Source organism: Pholis gunnellus (genome assembly GCF_910591455.1).
Source record: "Pholis gunnellus genome assembly, chromosome: 7".
NCBI lineage: Eukaryota > Metazoa > Chordata > Actinopteri > Perciformes > Pholidae > Pholis > Pholis gunnellus.
In genome coordinates, this window is record NC_136533.1 from 19,655,052 (window position 1) to 19,671,427 (window position 16,376).

The window sequence follows — 16,376 nt, forward strand, 5'->3', positions numbered from 1 at the left end:
TTACACCAACATGTCCACGCTCCGCCTGACAGTTGCGGATCCATGACCGCTGAGATGGAAATTTGTCATTCGTGAATACAACACTTCGCTGCCGCCGTAAAGGTAGCCCCGCATTTAAATCGAGGGCTTTGGGATATTTTAATCAAAACGATGGCTCGGGTTGTGAAAGTGTTTCGGACTGTGCGGAACAACTGGAAGAAGTCCACATTTGCTGTGTGCGTCCTGTCTTACGGGGGCCACTGGCTGTATGGCATACACTGGTGAGTATTTCAGGTTATGATATTTCCTCAGATTAGAATAATTACACAGGTCTGTGCTACTGATTGTTCGTGTGTCTCACATTTTGCGTCTCATCAGTGACAGTGTTCTGCGGAAAGAGGCTTGTCTCGTCGCCAGGGTAAGACATCACTTATTCTTGTACTTCATGTTGTCAGAATTTAAAGCAAACACCCTCTTCAAGGGCCTATAGTCATCACCATCATCATCATCATCATCATTTCTTTTAGGAATTCGGGCGTCAACAGATAGCACCGCATGAGCGTCTGAGGAAAGCGACAGTGATCTTGAACCCTGCAGCTTGCAGTGGGTAAGAAGACTCCTCAACACCTCTCACCGACAGGTTTGTCTGGAACCTCAGACAACAGTCTCTCTCAGAATATTTCCAACTATCTCTCTCGATCTTCCCCAGGAAAGCCAACAAACTGTTTGAAAAGAATGCTGCTCCGATTTTACACCTGGCTGGTGTGGAGATTACAATAGTAAAGGTAATTTCACTTGGAAACCCATCAGTGCTATGAGTGGCTCTAGTAGGGATCCCACCGCGTGGCACCGTGATCACATATTGATCCTGTTTTTCCTCTCCAGACGGATTATGAAGGCCAGGCGAAAAAACTGATGGAGCTCATGGAACAGACGGATGTGCTCATCGTGGCCGGAGGGGACGGCACCTTGCAGGAAGTCGTCACAGGTTTACTGCGAAGACCGGATCAAGTAGGTGTCGCACAGTTATTGTGTTGATCTGCGAGACGACTTCATTCAAACTTTTCTTTTATTGATGTCACTGATGGACGTTTTGTTTTTGACGACAGGACACAGTCTGTAACACACCGATTGGATTCATTCCACTGGGCTCTCGCAATTCCCTGAGTCCAAGTCTTCACCTCCTCAGTGACAGCAAGGTCAAGTAAGTACCTCTTCAATATCATAAGGAAAAGTTCCAGATTTTATCATCACATCATCTTCTAACCTCTGTACTGGACCTGTCTCGCCAAGTAAATATACGTGGATATGGACATGCTACGCTTTTTCCACATATGTGATTTAAACCCATTTTTCCACCCTTTCCAGAGACATTACATCAGCAACACTTTCCATCCTGAAGGGAGAAACCGTTCCTCTGGATGTGCTGCAAATCAAAGTGAGAAACTGCCTCATTCTACAAAGCCTCAAAGTTATTAACACAGTATTTGTTCTTGAATGCAGATACTTGCTGATGTCAGTATTTGTTTTCAGGTCAAATGAACTAATATTTTGAGAAATATATGATTTCACACTTTATAGTGTGGCTTTTTTTTTAATCAAATAGGATAATGAAGTTAAATGGTCACAAACTATATTGTTTAGTTTTTTCTATGCAGTGAGATATTATGTGTCAGCGGTTGGACAGGAATTCAAGTGTGTGTGTGTGTGTGTGTGTGTGTGTGTGTGTGTGTGTGTGTGTGTGTGTGTGTGTGTGTGTGTGTGTGTGTGTGTGTGTGTGTGTGTGTGTGTGTGTGTGTGTGTGTGTGTGTGTGTGTGTGGGGTGTGTTTTTAGGGGGAGAAAGAGCAGCCAGTCTTCGCTCTGACGGGACTACGTTGGGGTGCTTTTAGAGATGTGGCTGCAACAATCAGCAAGTAAGAATACACAATTGGTCGCTCTGATTATAACCATGACATAATTCCCCATACAAAATAATAATGAACCATATTTCCTCACAGATATTGGTACCTTGGACCACTGAAGACAAATTTAGCACATTGGCTGAGCACTCTACGGGTAAGGCAATATATTTTCTGAACATGTTTGGGTAAGAGCAGTGTATTGAACCAGTGTTGGCCTTTTATAACATTGCTGATATTGGAAAGCCATGTCAGCTCCCGTCAATGTCACAGAGGTGCCTCCCTGTTGTTGAAAAAAATCTTTTCAGCATGTTTTTCCCCAAATATCTAATGTCATTATCTCATCAAAGACTGTAGATGTCTTGAGGTTATTGTGTATACTGTATTTCATGTCTTCCCCTGTTTTCCTTGTCACCCATGACTGTTATAATTCTGTGGCTGCAGATGTATTTTAATCTGTTGTAAAATCCCTCAGGAGTGGCCCCTGGTCCGCGAGGTCTCAGTGTCCTACCTGGCTCCCAGCCTACGGCCCATTGACCTGCCCCCTCAGAAGCCCCCCAGACCTAACCTGATGTACCGCATCATGCGCAGGCTCAAAAACCACTGGAACCCTCCTGTCGAAGGTAGTGTGTGTGTGTGTGTGTCATTGTGTTGATACTTCGATCGCAGCATGACAACGTGAGTCAAAGACTGTGAGTTGTAATGTTTTGGGTGGTTTGTGTGTGTCTCTGCTCAGAGCCTCCAAAAGTGGAAGAGCCAGAGCAGTGGACGGAGGAGCATCTGTCGACGTTGGAGCTGTTTATTCAAACGCACAACAAAAACCCAGTGGAGAGGGTCGGTCCAAAATCATTTCATTTTCTAAACCTTGTACCTGTTCTTATTAAAATCATGATAAGATCCCACTATTGTGCCTTGTTTTGCTCTTAGAAAAAATATCATCTGTGTCTATCTATTTGAACTTGCAGCGCATAAATGACTCCCTGATGATCTGTGCGGAACCGGACAACTTCACGGTGGGCGAGTACATCACTGTCGGGTCAGTAGATGCAGTTTTTGTTTAGTCGACTTCAAACGGAGGCAAAGTACATTATAAATAAAGTTGGTACATTCAAGTAAAGGAATGTCAATGTAAATTCTTCATTCTAGGAGTAAAAAAGAAACGGACCCCGCTGTATTCACCAAAGACTCCACTAAACTGGAAGCCAGTGCTTGCCAGCTGCTGCTGCCAGAGGTCAGAAACCTGTTTAAAGTGATTAATTCCCATTTCTTTGTGTCACGTCAAAGAAAATTGTAACTATTTAAGGATTGTGCTTAGTATCATTTAGTTTACTTTCTAAAGCTTTGTCGTGACATTTAGCTTGATGTCCTGACCCCGCAGGGTGCCGCCGGCTTCTACAGCATCGACAACGAGGAGTACGAGGCCATGCCTGTAGAGGTAAGGCTGTTGCCGCGGAAACTCCACTTCTTCATCAGCGCAGAGCGCAGAGAGCAGCTCCTCTCACAGACGCAGTGATGGGAAAAAACATTGAACCTGAAAGAAGACAAAATCAGATTTGAAGAGAAACACAAAAGCAAAGAACCAGATGCCGTGAGACTCTTCAGTCAGACGGATGTCTGCTTTGCCAGCAGTTTTAAATGCTTGTGAAGTACTGATGGATTGTTTTACTACCTGTAAACATTAGTTGAACAATTATAAGGAGGATTACATGACATGCTGTTGTATATTTAAGGACCAAGGCTTTGTTTCTTTAAGCCAGTAACCCGTGTACAGGTTGTCTTACAAAATGACTTTATGTTTACTGAACGGTTTACTATTCCCTTCACATTTGAACTTGGTCAATAAAAAATATTTCTGTCCAATTCAACACAAAGTTGTTGTTTTTTTTTTCCACCAGTTTGCCATTAGTATGTAAGCATTTAGCGAATGCCTGGTTTAAATAAAGAGTGCAGGCGTCGGTTGGAGATATAGAGATGAGGGGGTAAAGTAGAGGCGATGGAAATAAGATGACGGATAAGCTTGAGGTATAGATAGAATAATATAGCGATGCTGCAGCATTCCGAATGTGTTGCAAAAGATGTTAGACCAGGAGTGTGGCAGACTCCTTGGTGAGGCTGGGTGTGATCTGACAGATGGTGTAGACAGCAAATCTGCAGGATTAAGCAAGTGGCTGCATCCCAGACCTCTTAGTTTATCGGTTTGTTCAGGAAAACACAAAGGGAGGCTCTTGGTTTTGTTTTTATTACTTGTGGTTGAAAATCCTTGTTGGGAAATGGCAGTGACTGAATAAGTAACATTTTAAAGGAACTTTGTACTCCTCTACGTTAATGACAGCTTTGCTTACTTCTTACTTTGTATAGGATTCTACATTCAAAGTTCAATTTAATTTCAAAATGAACATAAAACGTGGTCGTTACAGGGGTACCACAGCGATTTAGCATCACACTTCCTTATATTTTCGGGGATTCACAAGAGAAAGATCAAATTGATGAGGCTGAGTATGCTCTTAAAGTGCTATATCCTATGTTTCCCACAATGCCCCTGGGTAGCATCTTTATTTGGATCCTATTTGTCTCCCTTAATGATCATCTCTTTCAACAGTTTGTAACACAGGCTTTCTGTCAAAAAGGCTCAAGCCCAGGTCAAAAACATGACTGATGATGTCACCAGGGCAATTGTTTTCGACTTTAGAAAGCTCCTTCCAAAGCTACAGGAGACATAACAGTTTTCACAGACTGGAGTAGTACTCCTCATTACAAGTAAACTGAACTTCCTTTTTAATATTATCGGTGGAAGGCCTTTTTAATGAAGCAGTAAATAAAGTAGTTAAAATTGGCTCCATCAACACGTCTACAGCAGTAAAATGCTGCTTACATGTTAAAGCCCCAATAATAACTATTTCATACTAAAGTATATTCTAACAAGTTTTTTTTGCATCGTAAGTACTTCCACTTTTAATAATGCAAGTATATTTGCTCATACTTTTACAAAAGTAGTAAAGTATTTTGAATGCAAATGACTTATTTGTAATATTTTACACTGTTGTATTGCTGTTTTCTTTTTTTTTTTTACTATTAAAGAATCTAAATATTAGCTGCAAGACGATCGGGTCATCCTAAAAGTGGTTTTGTGTCTTGGAAAGCGATGAAAGCGGTGATCCTGAGGAGAGGTGTAGGTAGAGCAGGACTATGACGGGAATAGAGGAACATAGTAATGCGAGGTAAGAAGCAGAGGAACACCTAAACTGTATCAATGTTTTATTGTTTTACAATGGCAGTACAGTGAAATGAACAATTGCTCATGCTATTGAGTTCATGTGTACATTATTGACATCTTACAGTGTTTCACATTAGTAAAGGTGAAGACTTATTTTGTTATTCCGTGAATACAATCACAAAGAGGAAACAGTTACACTACTCGGATGTGTTGCTGCATGTGTGCAATACTTTTGCTGTCTTTGACATTCAGTAGAGTGACACGCTGTACAAACGACTCATTTAGCCAATGCTGGTACACATCTGTGAACGACTCCACGAAAGAAGGCCTTTTATACAGTGGTATGGGTTGTGTACATTCCCGCTCACATTTAACAGACACCTGAAAGCAAACACTGTCAGCGGCAAGAGTATTAGGTCTGGCGACAAGTCAATAGACCGGTCAGAGTCAACAGGTGTACCTGGACCCGGTGAGGTCATTCAGAAGTGCCGTCAGCAGATACTGTTGACGAACGTACAGTAATGTAAGTTTGAGAGAATCACATTTCCTTAAGGCCCCGTTTTAACAACAAAGCTCTTTGAAATACTTGGTGCACTTTTTCCATTTTGTAACCGACCCAGAAAACCTCTTTGGGGTTCAAGTCAAAAGGGACAGCAGTTGTCAATACAAGGATCCGCTCCAGAATGATCATTTTTTTTGGAATGTGATAACGAATTAAAAATGGATATTCATGTACATGTTTAAAAAAAAAAAAAAAAAAAAGGACTTGGTGTTGGTGTTTTAGCTTGTTTAAGGGGGTTCACGAGAAGGCTGAGAACCACTACTCCAAATTAATACGAGACGTCAGCTCCGTGTGTTCCAACATGGAACAAATTATTACTCTGATTGGCAACGTGATGGATTAAATAAACCAATCTGCCCGGACAATCCAAAAAAGACGCAGTTCATCAGGAGCTGGATTCCCTCAATGGGACTGTGATGAAAAGACAGAAAAAAAACCCTCAGCTAAAAACGGACTGGGGGGGGCGGGGGGGGCTCTTAAAGCTCCCGCCCATCCTTCACTGGGACCAACACCAGATCTCCAAAAACACAAAGAGATCTTTGTCAGGGACACAGACACGCAAAGAGGATCTCTCCGCAGCTGATCAACGAGTAAACCACAAACGGCTCCAACAAGGACTCTTCGCTCAACACGATCACAACAAATATTGGCTGCAATATATGAACTAGCCTCTGGTTAGAGTACAAAAAAGAACAATGACAGCCAGTGCAACACACACAAAAGTGCCTTCACACCACTTGCTGGCTCAGACGGTTAGTCATAAACGTAGCGTAAAAAGGTACAGTTAAGCATGATCACTGTGTGCATCAGGAAATATTCCAGTGGTGGACATGGTGCAGCATTCATGATGAGTTAGTGGTATAGAGTCACATTCATTGAGTTTAGGGTAAAACATGGAACACAAACAGGAAGTTTCCAGAACGCCTCCATCACTCGCACATTTGACTGTGATCAAACACAGAGACGCATCATGAGGGCGACCTCGTGCTGAAAGGTGCGTACAATGTGGACAAAGTATTTGACAGCTTTTCTCTCCTCATATTAATTATGGTAATTATATAAACCATTATAAAAAGAGGATATCACACTCTATTGCAAAACATCCTCCCCGCTCACTTTCCGATGTTAAAGAAATAGTAAAAACTAGAAAAACGCATATACATGAAGAGGGCTGGTTTCAACTAACACAGGCTTCTATTGCTTCCTTTTTGAAAGGTAAATAAAGTAGTCAAAAAGCATTTCGATCAACTAAATGTGATCATCGAAATATGTTATTACATCAGGATGAATTTGTTGCACATTATGACGCCTAGAATCTTCAATAAAATCTATTTGCAGCACACAAATTCATTTCCAGCAGTTCAGCCGCACACACGCGCACACACACACACACACACACACACACACACACACACACACAATATGAATCTTTTTCTTCAGACAAACCGTATGTGGACCCCAAAGCTGCGGGGATTGTGAATGTTTTCACTGACTTCTTCATTGTGACGGGTGCAGTGAAGAACGACCAAATCATCCCGCAGCAATGAACCTGACCCATTCAAGACCTCCGGCCCTGGCCACTTCAGCTGGAATCATAGTAAAACAAGAGCACACAAGCAAACTAGTATCTCTGACAAAAAAAAAAAAAAACAGCACTGAGCAACGGAAGATGTGAATGGCTGTAAGACCACGCAGCTGCCAAGTGGCATCGTCTACGAGGAAAGTGTTTATCAGCCCCCGTGGAGCAGTGCACCAACTGTCGTCATCATCCACACTGTTTAGAAACAGTCTCCACAGGTGAGATTAGACACACAAAAGAGGGAAAACAGACACCCAGGAGGGGACAGCAGGCGACAGATGGAGGTCCCAGGGTGGAGGCAGTGTCTACGTTGTCTTGGTGTGAGTGGGCCTTGAAGGCACAAATATCCAGTGGCGTTCCGAGTTTCCCCAAGCCGACGGGGCTCAGGTACAGCAGAGGCTGTCTATGACCAGCGTGACGTCAATCCCGTACACCTCCAGCAGGTCCACCAGGAAGGAGCGGTCGCCCTGGGGATCCAGCCCCATGGCCCTCACGTGCTCAGCGGTGAGGGTGGGATCGGTGCTCCCTGCTACGTCCGACAGGGTCTGGAAGATGCGGTTATTGAGCTCCATGAAGAACCTGGGACAGGATTAAAGACAAGTGCGTCACGCAGTGGTCCTCCGCGTCACATTAAAATGACAAAACCAATATAATTGAACAACTCTCTTTAAAACATACTGCCTGTGATTAGGACTCAAGTACACAAGCAGCTGTGAATACACTTGTCAAGGACTCACAGAATGAAAAGATCCTCTTCATTTGTCGTGCAGTCTCCATCCACCTCCTGAGAGTAGAGCAACATCTGCCTGGGGGAAAAAAAAGCCATCGTCTATCATTACATGTGAAAAGTAATATTGATGCATGTATCACATTTGAAAATCAGTTAAAATATACAGTATTTGACAGTGTGTGATGTACCTCTGTTCACTCAGCTTCCTGTACTTCTCCTTATCTGCAGCATTCAGTCGAAGCAGCGGCTGCAAATGGCCTATGTGCGTTTTCACATTCTGGTTATCGATGTAGACGTCGTACAGCTCCTTCTTCTCCTCGAAAATCTTCTCTGTGGTGCCTTAATAAATGAACACGCTCATACGTAAGGAGTCATTTCCATATATTACAGATAGCGGTCAATCAGCCATTTACATGCAGTGAAAGCTTCACTCACAGGCCACGTATGACAGCTCTGTTTCCAGGGCAGTGATGTCGGCAATGTTGATGTAGAAGAACGGCCGTAATTCAGGCACGGAGACCCCGATTCCAGGTAAAGAGACATTGGCCAGGCAGCAACAGCAATACACTGCGGGAAGAACGAGAACATAGGGAGTGAAGGATCTCCAGGGAAATAGAAAATAACACTTAACATTTGTACATTTATTACACCCTGAACCTGTTTGTATAAAGCTTCTCACCCCTGTAGCAGACCACACCTATGGGTGGAGGGGAGAAGATGAGGATCCGTTTCCTCAGCAGTGCAAACTTCCACAGCACCATTATCTGCTCCCCGAAAAACTGGATGAACTGGGACATGCAGCCAGCTGGGTGGGTGATCTGCAGGGAGAAAAAAGAAAGACAAATATGTTTTGTTGTTGTTGTTGTTGTTGTTGTGCAAACCTGCCATCACCAACAACGTGCTCTGCTGCTTTCGCACCTTCATTTCTGGGTGCATACAGCGGTTGATGGTGGTGACACTCCAGGTCGGGCAAGCAGTGACCAGACCATTTCCTGTCGGGGGAAGGACGGCCTTCTTATCCTCGTAGAAGGCCTCCAGCGGAGAGTACTGGCCCGGACACTTCAACTGGTGTCTACAAGGCAATGACCGGAAGAAGATGGGAGAGGAGAGAGAAAGAGGAAGAATGTCATGTATGAGTCATCCAAGCCGTTTCTGATGTGTATAACTGAGCAGATTAAGCTAGCGAGAGTGCATATTCATTATCTGCCGATGTCGCTCGACCATGAACACTCACAGCTCACGCAGGTTTAAAGACAATTACTAAAGCAGTGTGGTTTGCTATTTGTTACACAACGTAAACGGAGGTCTGTGTGGATCAGACACTATTTAGGATAGTTCAAGATTACAGATGGTGCTTGGTCGGTGAACCATCCCGTGTTCCTAAATTGCATTGTGGGATCATTTGAGGTAACACACGGTCCATAAATAACCACCTCAACCATCCAGTACTCATGCTTAACATTTATATCTAACACTATTTGAGGTATCTGCTTGCTACTGTAGAGAGAAAAAAAAATCAGATCTCCGTTCAGATTAATTCAGGTCCACTTGTATTTGGTTGCAACCTGAGAATTTTTTATTTGGAAGCCAAAACTGTTTGCTGTGTCATATATATATATATATATATATATATACACACACACACATAGTCAGTGAGGAGATAAGCTTTCGTGAGAGAAATGAAGCAGAAGACCAGAGTTGCTGAAGAGAACGGGGGCTGTCAAGGCGTCTCCCACCTCCGTGCTTAGACTTCATACAAAAACAGCATGTAAATGGGCTCTTGCGACGATAGCTGTAACCCAGACTCTGGGTTAATGTTTAATAGATGAGAAACATTTTAACAAAGAAGCAAGGGCAGGGGATAGGTGCTTTAAAGAGAAGCCTGTAAACTCATTTAGGAGAGCGATAAAGGAGGTAAACACAAAAAGGTGCCGATATAAGTAAATAACCAAAGAAGACTGAAGCGTGACAGAGCACCTGACTCACCTGACTTGGTACTCCAGAAAGTGCATGTAGCGGTACAGCAGAGTGTAGGAGGGAGACAGAATTCCCACTGACTTCATCCTCGCTCCTCGCTCCAGCTCACTCTCCACAGGCATGTTTGCGAAGCAGGCCAGCCCAAAGTAACAGCCTTTACGGAAATATCTATCCGCAGGCCAAACAAAGAGCAGGAGTGAACACACAGAGTAACACATTTCACACGGACAGATTGAACACACATGTGTTTCCTCTATGGAGTGGATTTCATGCTTCATGATTGGTGGGGGCGAGCAGTGGGGAGACTGGGAGTACATACATAAAGTCACTGGTGATCCGATGGGAACCGCTGGCAATTGACTTGAATTCAACTCCATCTAGGTTGATGTCGTGAGGCAGGGACCACTCCACCATATTCCCTGTAATTTACACACACACACACACACACACACCATAAACCATCAAGTTACTTTCCATTCTGGCTTCTTTCATCCCGGCGACTTCCTCTAATTCTGTATTTCAGTCATGTAGCAGCAAAAGGTCAGGGGCAGGAAGAGATAGCTCTGACTCAGCTTTTACTCCATGTCCACTTAACATTTCCATGTATGAAGCTGAAGCACTGACATCCTGGTCTTGTTCTAATGGGATGGTTGTCCTTTAATACAAGCTTGGGTACCAACTAAATAAATTCAAGCTATTTATTAGGCTCTTGACATTTGAAATGTTTGACAACCCCACCTGGACTGATCGCAACATACACCCTTCACCGCCATGACTCAGTATAATGCACTAAAGACATCAGACATTCCAAGATAATACTACTTTTAGTTATCTAGTCCACAGATTACACTTATACACACTTGGGAGATAAGAGATCTTGCTACAGTCTGATTTGCTTACCTGATCTTGTATCAAAGGTAACCACAAACACAGCCACGATCTGGTCTTTTTCCTCCCACTGATCCCTCGCCGAGAGGACGGGGAAGGGAACATGACGATCGGTACCGAGAGGCTCTGTCCACGGACGGCCCGGGCTTCCGTTCCCGCTGGCAACCACCGCTTTTCCACCGCTCGTCGGGCTGCGTGTGATGGTGGTGGCCGCGGTGGTGCTCCACCCAGTGCCAGCCGCGGTGCCCTTCGGTGCGTGCCGCCCGGCTGGCTGCGAACTTTTCGGTGCGACCCCCTCCCTGGGCGGCGGCTGCTGCTGCTGCTGCTGCTGGGCCCCCTGGTTCGGATCGGGCGGTGGGATCTCTTCCCAGTCCAGCAGCGGGGCTCGGTCCGACTGCTTCACCATGGTGCTGCTGCCTCGAAGGACTCGGGAAGGGAGAGAAAAATATCACAAAAACGTGTCCGTCCAGTTGAATCGAGTAGACTACACAAGATGCTGGAGCCGGATCATCATTTCCTGCTGCTCGCTGGGTTGTTTGCTATGTATTTGTAAGCGTGTCACATCCACTGATGGGCTGTTTTTCCTCCGCCTGTCTCACTGTTTTGATGACGTCACTGACTTCCGCCCACGTGTCTTTATTACTATTTCATACAGTGACCTAATTTGGGTTATGGGCTGTATATCTTTGCCCATAATATATTGCAAATTCACATTCTTATGGACAGGCTGCCGTAGTGTGCCTGTTTTATTCAAGTCTATTACACAATCCTTCACATTACTTTAATTTGATCTAGTTTAGTTTGATCTAGAATGTGAATTTTAAGTTGTCTTGTAATTACATTATCCATATGCATAGGCATCCACATGCGTTGTGTAGTTATATTTCCATATAGTTTTATGATAACGCAGTGTTAAATTGCCTACGCAATTAACAGCCATTTTATAGTCAGGTGTGTGGTTTATGAACAATTCAGCCAATCAGAGAGCTAGATTGTCTTAACCCGGCGGCATAGTTTACTTAAACAGGAAGTAATTTACATACAAGGCGCGAAATTCAAGCGTGGTGATGGTGGTAGTGAGGGGGTGCGACTTGTTGGTGAGTATTCATGATGAACACACATTATTACTCAAACTTAAATTACATACTGATGTGTGCGTTAATGACCACTACCTGAAGCACCTGCTGAGCTTGACCATTACACCATGGCTTGACTGGGATTCTGCTTTTCAATTGCCCTAAATTGGAACATTTAAAAAATAGTAATTTTGACTTATTGATACATTTATGGGACTTATGTTGTGGAAGTGAAAATGACCTTTTATCATATTGGATATATGTAAGCCTAGTGTTTTAGAGATTGACTATAATTTGTTTTCTCTCTTTAATTAACAAAAATGTAAAATGGTAAAGTGGTATTTTTGCTCTATAAAGGCCGGCAAATGTTGGATTAATCATTTTATGGGAAACCTTTGCCAAAACTCAGGCCCCGAGCATGGCGACATTGTTGGACGAGATCAGCCAGCAGCTGGACTTCACTAGCTGTGGAGAGGAGGGGAGTAGCAGTGACAACAGCTCCGATGACTGCGCCTTCAGGATCCACAGTCCCATGATCCACAGCCCCATGATCCACAGTCCCAGGATCCACAGTCCCGGCTCTGTGTGCAGGACACCCAGGGTGCAACGCCACCGCAGTAGAAGCAACACCCTGTGTTCCCCTGTACAGTGCACCAGCCCTATACCTTACGCCTCCTGGAGTAAACTGAGGCTCTGTGACTCTCCCAGCACACCCAAGGTGGGAAGTAATTCAGATTGATAGTCCTTGGTGTGCCCCTGTGGTCCAAACCAGTTTAACTTCAGTGGGATGAATTGCGTTTGTCTTCCCCCCCCTCCCCCCCTGTAGAGCCTGCTATCGAAGTCATCCCAGCCTTGCTCCAGCACCAAGATAAGCCGCCCTCAGCGGACCCTGTGTTTCTCCTCCTCAGCTGCTGCTAACCTCATCCAGGCACCTTCCGTCAATGTGAATCCCTTCACACCTGACACTGTCCGCAGGAACAGCGAGCAGCAGTGGAAGAACCGTTGTAGGAGTGATAATGATGGTGATTATGGACGCAGGTAACTAGGCTCCACGCTTTACTGTAGATCTGTAAAGGCATTGTACGAGCCAATACCCAGTATTTTTTACTCGCAGATGGGGATGGGGTGATAATGTGTGGAAAATTGCCCAAATGTGTATTTTAGAATATCTCGCTTAACAGAAATGAGTAGGTGTCAAAATAAGAGCTCTTTTCTTACAGCAACCATTTGAATGTCGTCATTGGTTGGTAGATTTCACTGAGGGTGAAATTTAAAAAATAATTAGAATTCTCCAGCTTTCTGTTTTTTAGCGCTCTTGTATAAAGGCCTGACTTTTATCCCTTACTAGTGCAGTTTTTTTCAGAGTATATAAAGGTCTGGATGCTCTATTTTTATCTTTTAGGTTGAAACACAGTCTAACGTCATCTGAGGAGGATGATGAAGCCTTTCTCCCACCAAAGGTACAACTATTTGTATCAGTGCTGGATGTAACCCTCCCTATCAGATGCTTCTGATATGATTTTCATCATCAGGCTTCGTCATCTTCGCCTGCCTCCTCACTTCTTGTTTTGTCCAAAATTACATGCTGCCAATCCTACTTCCGGGATTTCTCTAAGGAATCTCCAAACAAGTTTTGTCAGAATCTTTTTCTCAAGGAAGTGCTACCATATTTGGTGACTCAAAGAAAACCCCACTCTATACTGATCGTTGTGACGCTTGTTCCTTCTTTTTGAAATGCATTTGATTTTTACCACAAGGCCCTCCGTCTGTTTCTCTGGCAGAGGCGAGCTGTCCAAGCCTTCATGCTGTCGCGCTATGAGAGTGAGTTCCTGGAGCTGGAGTGCATTGGTGTGGGAGAGTTTGGGACAGTGTACAAGTGCGTGAAGAGGCTGGATGGCTGCTTGTACGCCATAAAGCGCTCTCGCCAACCCCTGGCAGGTTCTGCAGATGAGTGAGTCAGCAGCATGTCGCTCTGTGCCAGAGACGGAACAGTTCCAACAGTTGATTCACATTTATCTGACCATTTTTCATGTCTTCTCAGGCAGCTGGCCCTAAAGGAAGTGTATGCGCATGCTGTTCTTGGGCACCACCCACATGTTGTTCGCTATTATTCGGCATGGGCCGAAGACGATCACATGATTATTCAGAATGAATACTGTGATGGTAGGTTTCCCCTTACCACCAAAAGCACAGTTTAGGTCGACATAAATGAAATGAAATTCTAAATATTTTTAGGTGAACTAGATTGAACTATGTGGTTTTGATACTGTTGATGTCTGGGTGCCAGGTGGAAGCCTCAGTGATGTGATTGTGACGAAGGAGGTGCAGGGTGAGCTATTTTCAGAGGCCGAGTTGAGAGAGCTGCTCTTACAAGTGTCTTTGGGGCTAAAATACATCCACAGCTCAGGCCTCGTACACCTGGACATCAAGCCAAGTAAGTCTCATTGGGCGGTTCCCCATGTAATTCCTGTAATGTCCCGTCTGAACCTGAAGTCTCTTGTGCCTAAAAACCTTTCTCGTTTCATCCCTTTTGCAGGTAATATATTCATTTGCCAGCGTCCCAGCACAAGTGCAGCGGGTGAAGGGGAGAGTGAGGAGGAAGATGACAGAAGCGCTTCAGCAGGAGTCATTTACAAAATTGGTACTGTGTTTTAATGTTGACTACATTTCTACCTTACATCGGTGTTTGCTCTCAAGTCTGAGTCTTGTTTTCTGCAGGGGATCTGGGTCATGTGACATCGAGCAGCAGTCCTCAGGTTGAGGAAGGGGATAGCCGCTTTCTGGCCAGTGAGGTCCTGCATGAGGTAAAAATGTTGCAAAGCAGTTAGTGTTGAAGGAAAAAGTAAGCTTGGGTTCTGAGTTAATTGCGCCTCACTGTAGGTTAAAGGGCCAGTGTGTAGCATTTTTGGGGGATCTGTTGGCAGAAATGGAATAAAATGTTTCTGTATAATTAACTGAAAATAAGAATCTGCTCTAGGTAGGGTCACTCACGTTTGTGCATCGACCACCGTTGTTCTCCTACACGCTTGGCACACAGGAGGAGTTTCAGCCGGTTGTAATCTGCAACCTCACCGCTAGATGCAGCCAAATCCTACACACTGCACTTTTCAAGAAAATAATCTCAAATTCAGAGCTGTATTTGCATTGTCTCTCTGCTCTCTAGGAGTACAGCCACCTGCCAAAGGCAGACATCTTTGCTCTGGGCCTGACAATTCTGCTGGCGGCTGGTGCTCCTCCTCTGCCTCAAAATGGAAATGAGTGGCACAGCCTTAGAGAGGGGAAGCTCCCCAAACTGCCGAAGGAGCTATCGCCTCCCTTCAGAGGCCTACTTCAGGTGCTCTTATTTCTGTTGTTTTTTTTGAGCTGATACCTGTGACAAAAACACTTTGTCACTAGCATAGCTTGTCAAAAATGCCTTTTTTTTTCTTCTTTGCGTCAGTTGTTGCTGGATCCAGACCTGACAAAGCGGCCGTCTGCCAGGGAGCTTTGCAAGCACACGGTCTTGCGGGAGGATAGGACTGGGAGGGTGGCTGCTCAGCTTCGCAGAGAGCTCAATGTAGAGAAGTTCAGGACGGCCATGCTTGAAAAGTAAGAGGGGAACGCATGAGGGATAATTTAACATGCATTGCCAGTTCTGTCTTCTTCGTCATTCATTCAGTCTGAAGACTTGCATGCTGATGCCAGTTAAAGGCATTCACTTATTTCCATTTTCTCCACAGAGAGCTCCAGGAGGCTCGTCAGGCAGCTTTGTCACCCAAGCAGCACCTCTATCCCGGGCTGAAACCTGCTAAGATGGGGTCCCTACCCAGAGCTGGAAGGAGGCTTGTAGGTGGGAGGACTGTGCGATCCATGAGCTTTGGCTGCTCCGGGTATGGAGTCTGATGGGATGTCATGACACCCACACGCCTGTCCTTTGCGCGGATGATATGTGACTCCTTCTGCAATCAGGCTGTGGTAAAAAATGTCTCAAGGAGAGGACCGGATATACAGCAAATATTTCGAGGGAACTGATGACTGGATTGAAAGACCTATAAATCTTCTGAGTGATGTAAAGCTGTGGTTTGTGTGTTTTTAAAGGACTTATCTGACTCACTCAAACACAAGTGATTTTCTGGCAGAGGCGAGGTGTAACTGCTGCAGACTGATGTTGTTTTTTTTTAACTGTAAATAAAAAGTTTTAAGCATTTTATCATATGGCTTTCCTATTTTTTCTTAGGAGTTATCTTTGCTACTCTTAACTATTGTACTATGTAATCCAAAAAAGCACATTAAATAAAGGCTGTTGGACAGAGCCACACCGGGACTTTCCACTGGCTCTCCTTATCTAGAGCTGCAGCCAACTGTGTGACTGTGAGGTTAGGGGCGGACTTGGGAAGTAGCTATGAGCCATCATACTGCATATTCAATGATTTGAGAGCATGTCACGCGATTACACTGTTTTTGACAATACAGTAATTTGCTTAATCTTTGTA

The 16,376-nt window shown here is 44.4% G+C and overlaps 3 protein-coding genes across 3 annotated transcripts; 2 read left to right on the forward strand and 1 right to left on the reverse strand.

The window, feature by feature from the left end:
- The first annotated feature begins 18 nt into the window (after window positions 1-18).
- agk (acylglycerol kinase) lies at window positions 19-3,735 on the forward strand. Its single transcript, XM_079162716.1, has 14 exons — window positions 19-260; window positions 358-397; window positions 507-586; window positions 689-764; window positions 865-990; window positions 1,089-1,183; window positions 1,348-1,417; window positions 1,814-1,893; window positions 1,978-2,035; window positions 2,354-2,501; window positions 2,615-2,712; window positions 2,844-2,914; window positions 3,025-3,109; window positions 3,257-3,735. The coding sequence occupies exons 1-14, from the start codon at window positions 151-153 to the stop codon at window positions 3,389-3,391; spliced, it is 1,272 nt and encodes a 423-aa protein (XP_079018842.1). The 5' UTR covers window positions 19-150; the 3' UTR covers window positions 3,392-3,735.
- A 1,399-nt stretch (window positions 3,736-5,134) lies between these two features.
- dennd11 (DENN domain containing 11) lies at window positions 5,135-11,325 on the reverse strand. The gene is made up of 9 exons (XM_079163335.1): window positions 10,841-11,325; window positions 10,260-10,359; window positions 9,950-10,108; window positions 8,882-9,035; window positions 8,643-8,781; window positions 8,399-8,530; window positions 8,152-8,302; window positions 7,971-8,039; window positions 5,135-7,812 (listed from the first exon to the last, which is right to left on the reverse strand). The coding sequence occupies exons 1-9, from the start codon at window positions 11,232-11,234 to the stop codon at window positions 7,617-7,619; spliced, it is 1,494 nt and encodes a 497-aa protein (XP_079019461.1). The 5' UTR covers window positions 11,235-11,325; the 3' UTR covers window positions 5,135-7,616.
- Window positions 11,326-12,313: 988 nt separating this feature from the next.
- Window positions 12,314-15,786, forward strand: wee2 (WEE2 oocyte meiosis inhibiting kinase; the record flags this gene model as incomplete). The annotated part of the gene is made up of 11 exons (XM_079162292.1): window positions 12,314-12,622; window positions 12,731-12,942; window positions 13,307-13,364; window positions 13,686-13,855; window positions 13,946-14,067; window positions 14,192-14,338; window positions 14,441-14,545; window positions 14,623-14,708; window positions 15,068-15,238; window positions 15,344-15,492; window positions 15,624-15,786. Exons 1-11 carry the CDS (start codon window positions 12,323-12,325, stop codon window positions 15,784-15,786), a joined length of 1,683 nt encoding a protein of 560 aa, XP_079018418.1. The 5' UTR covers window positions 12,314-12,322.
- Between the last annotated feature and the right edge of the window lie 590 nt (window positions 15,787-16,376).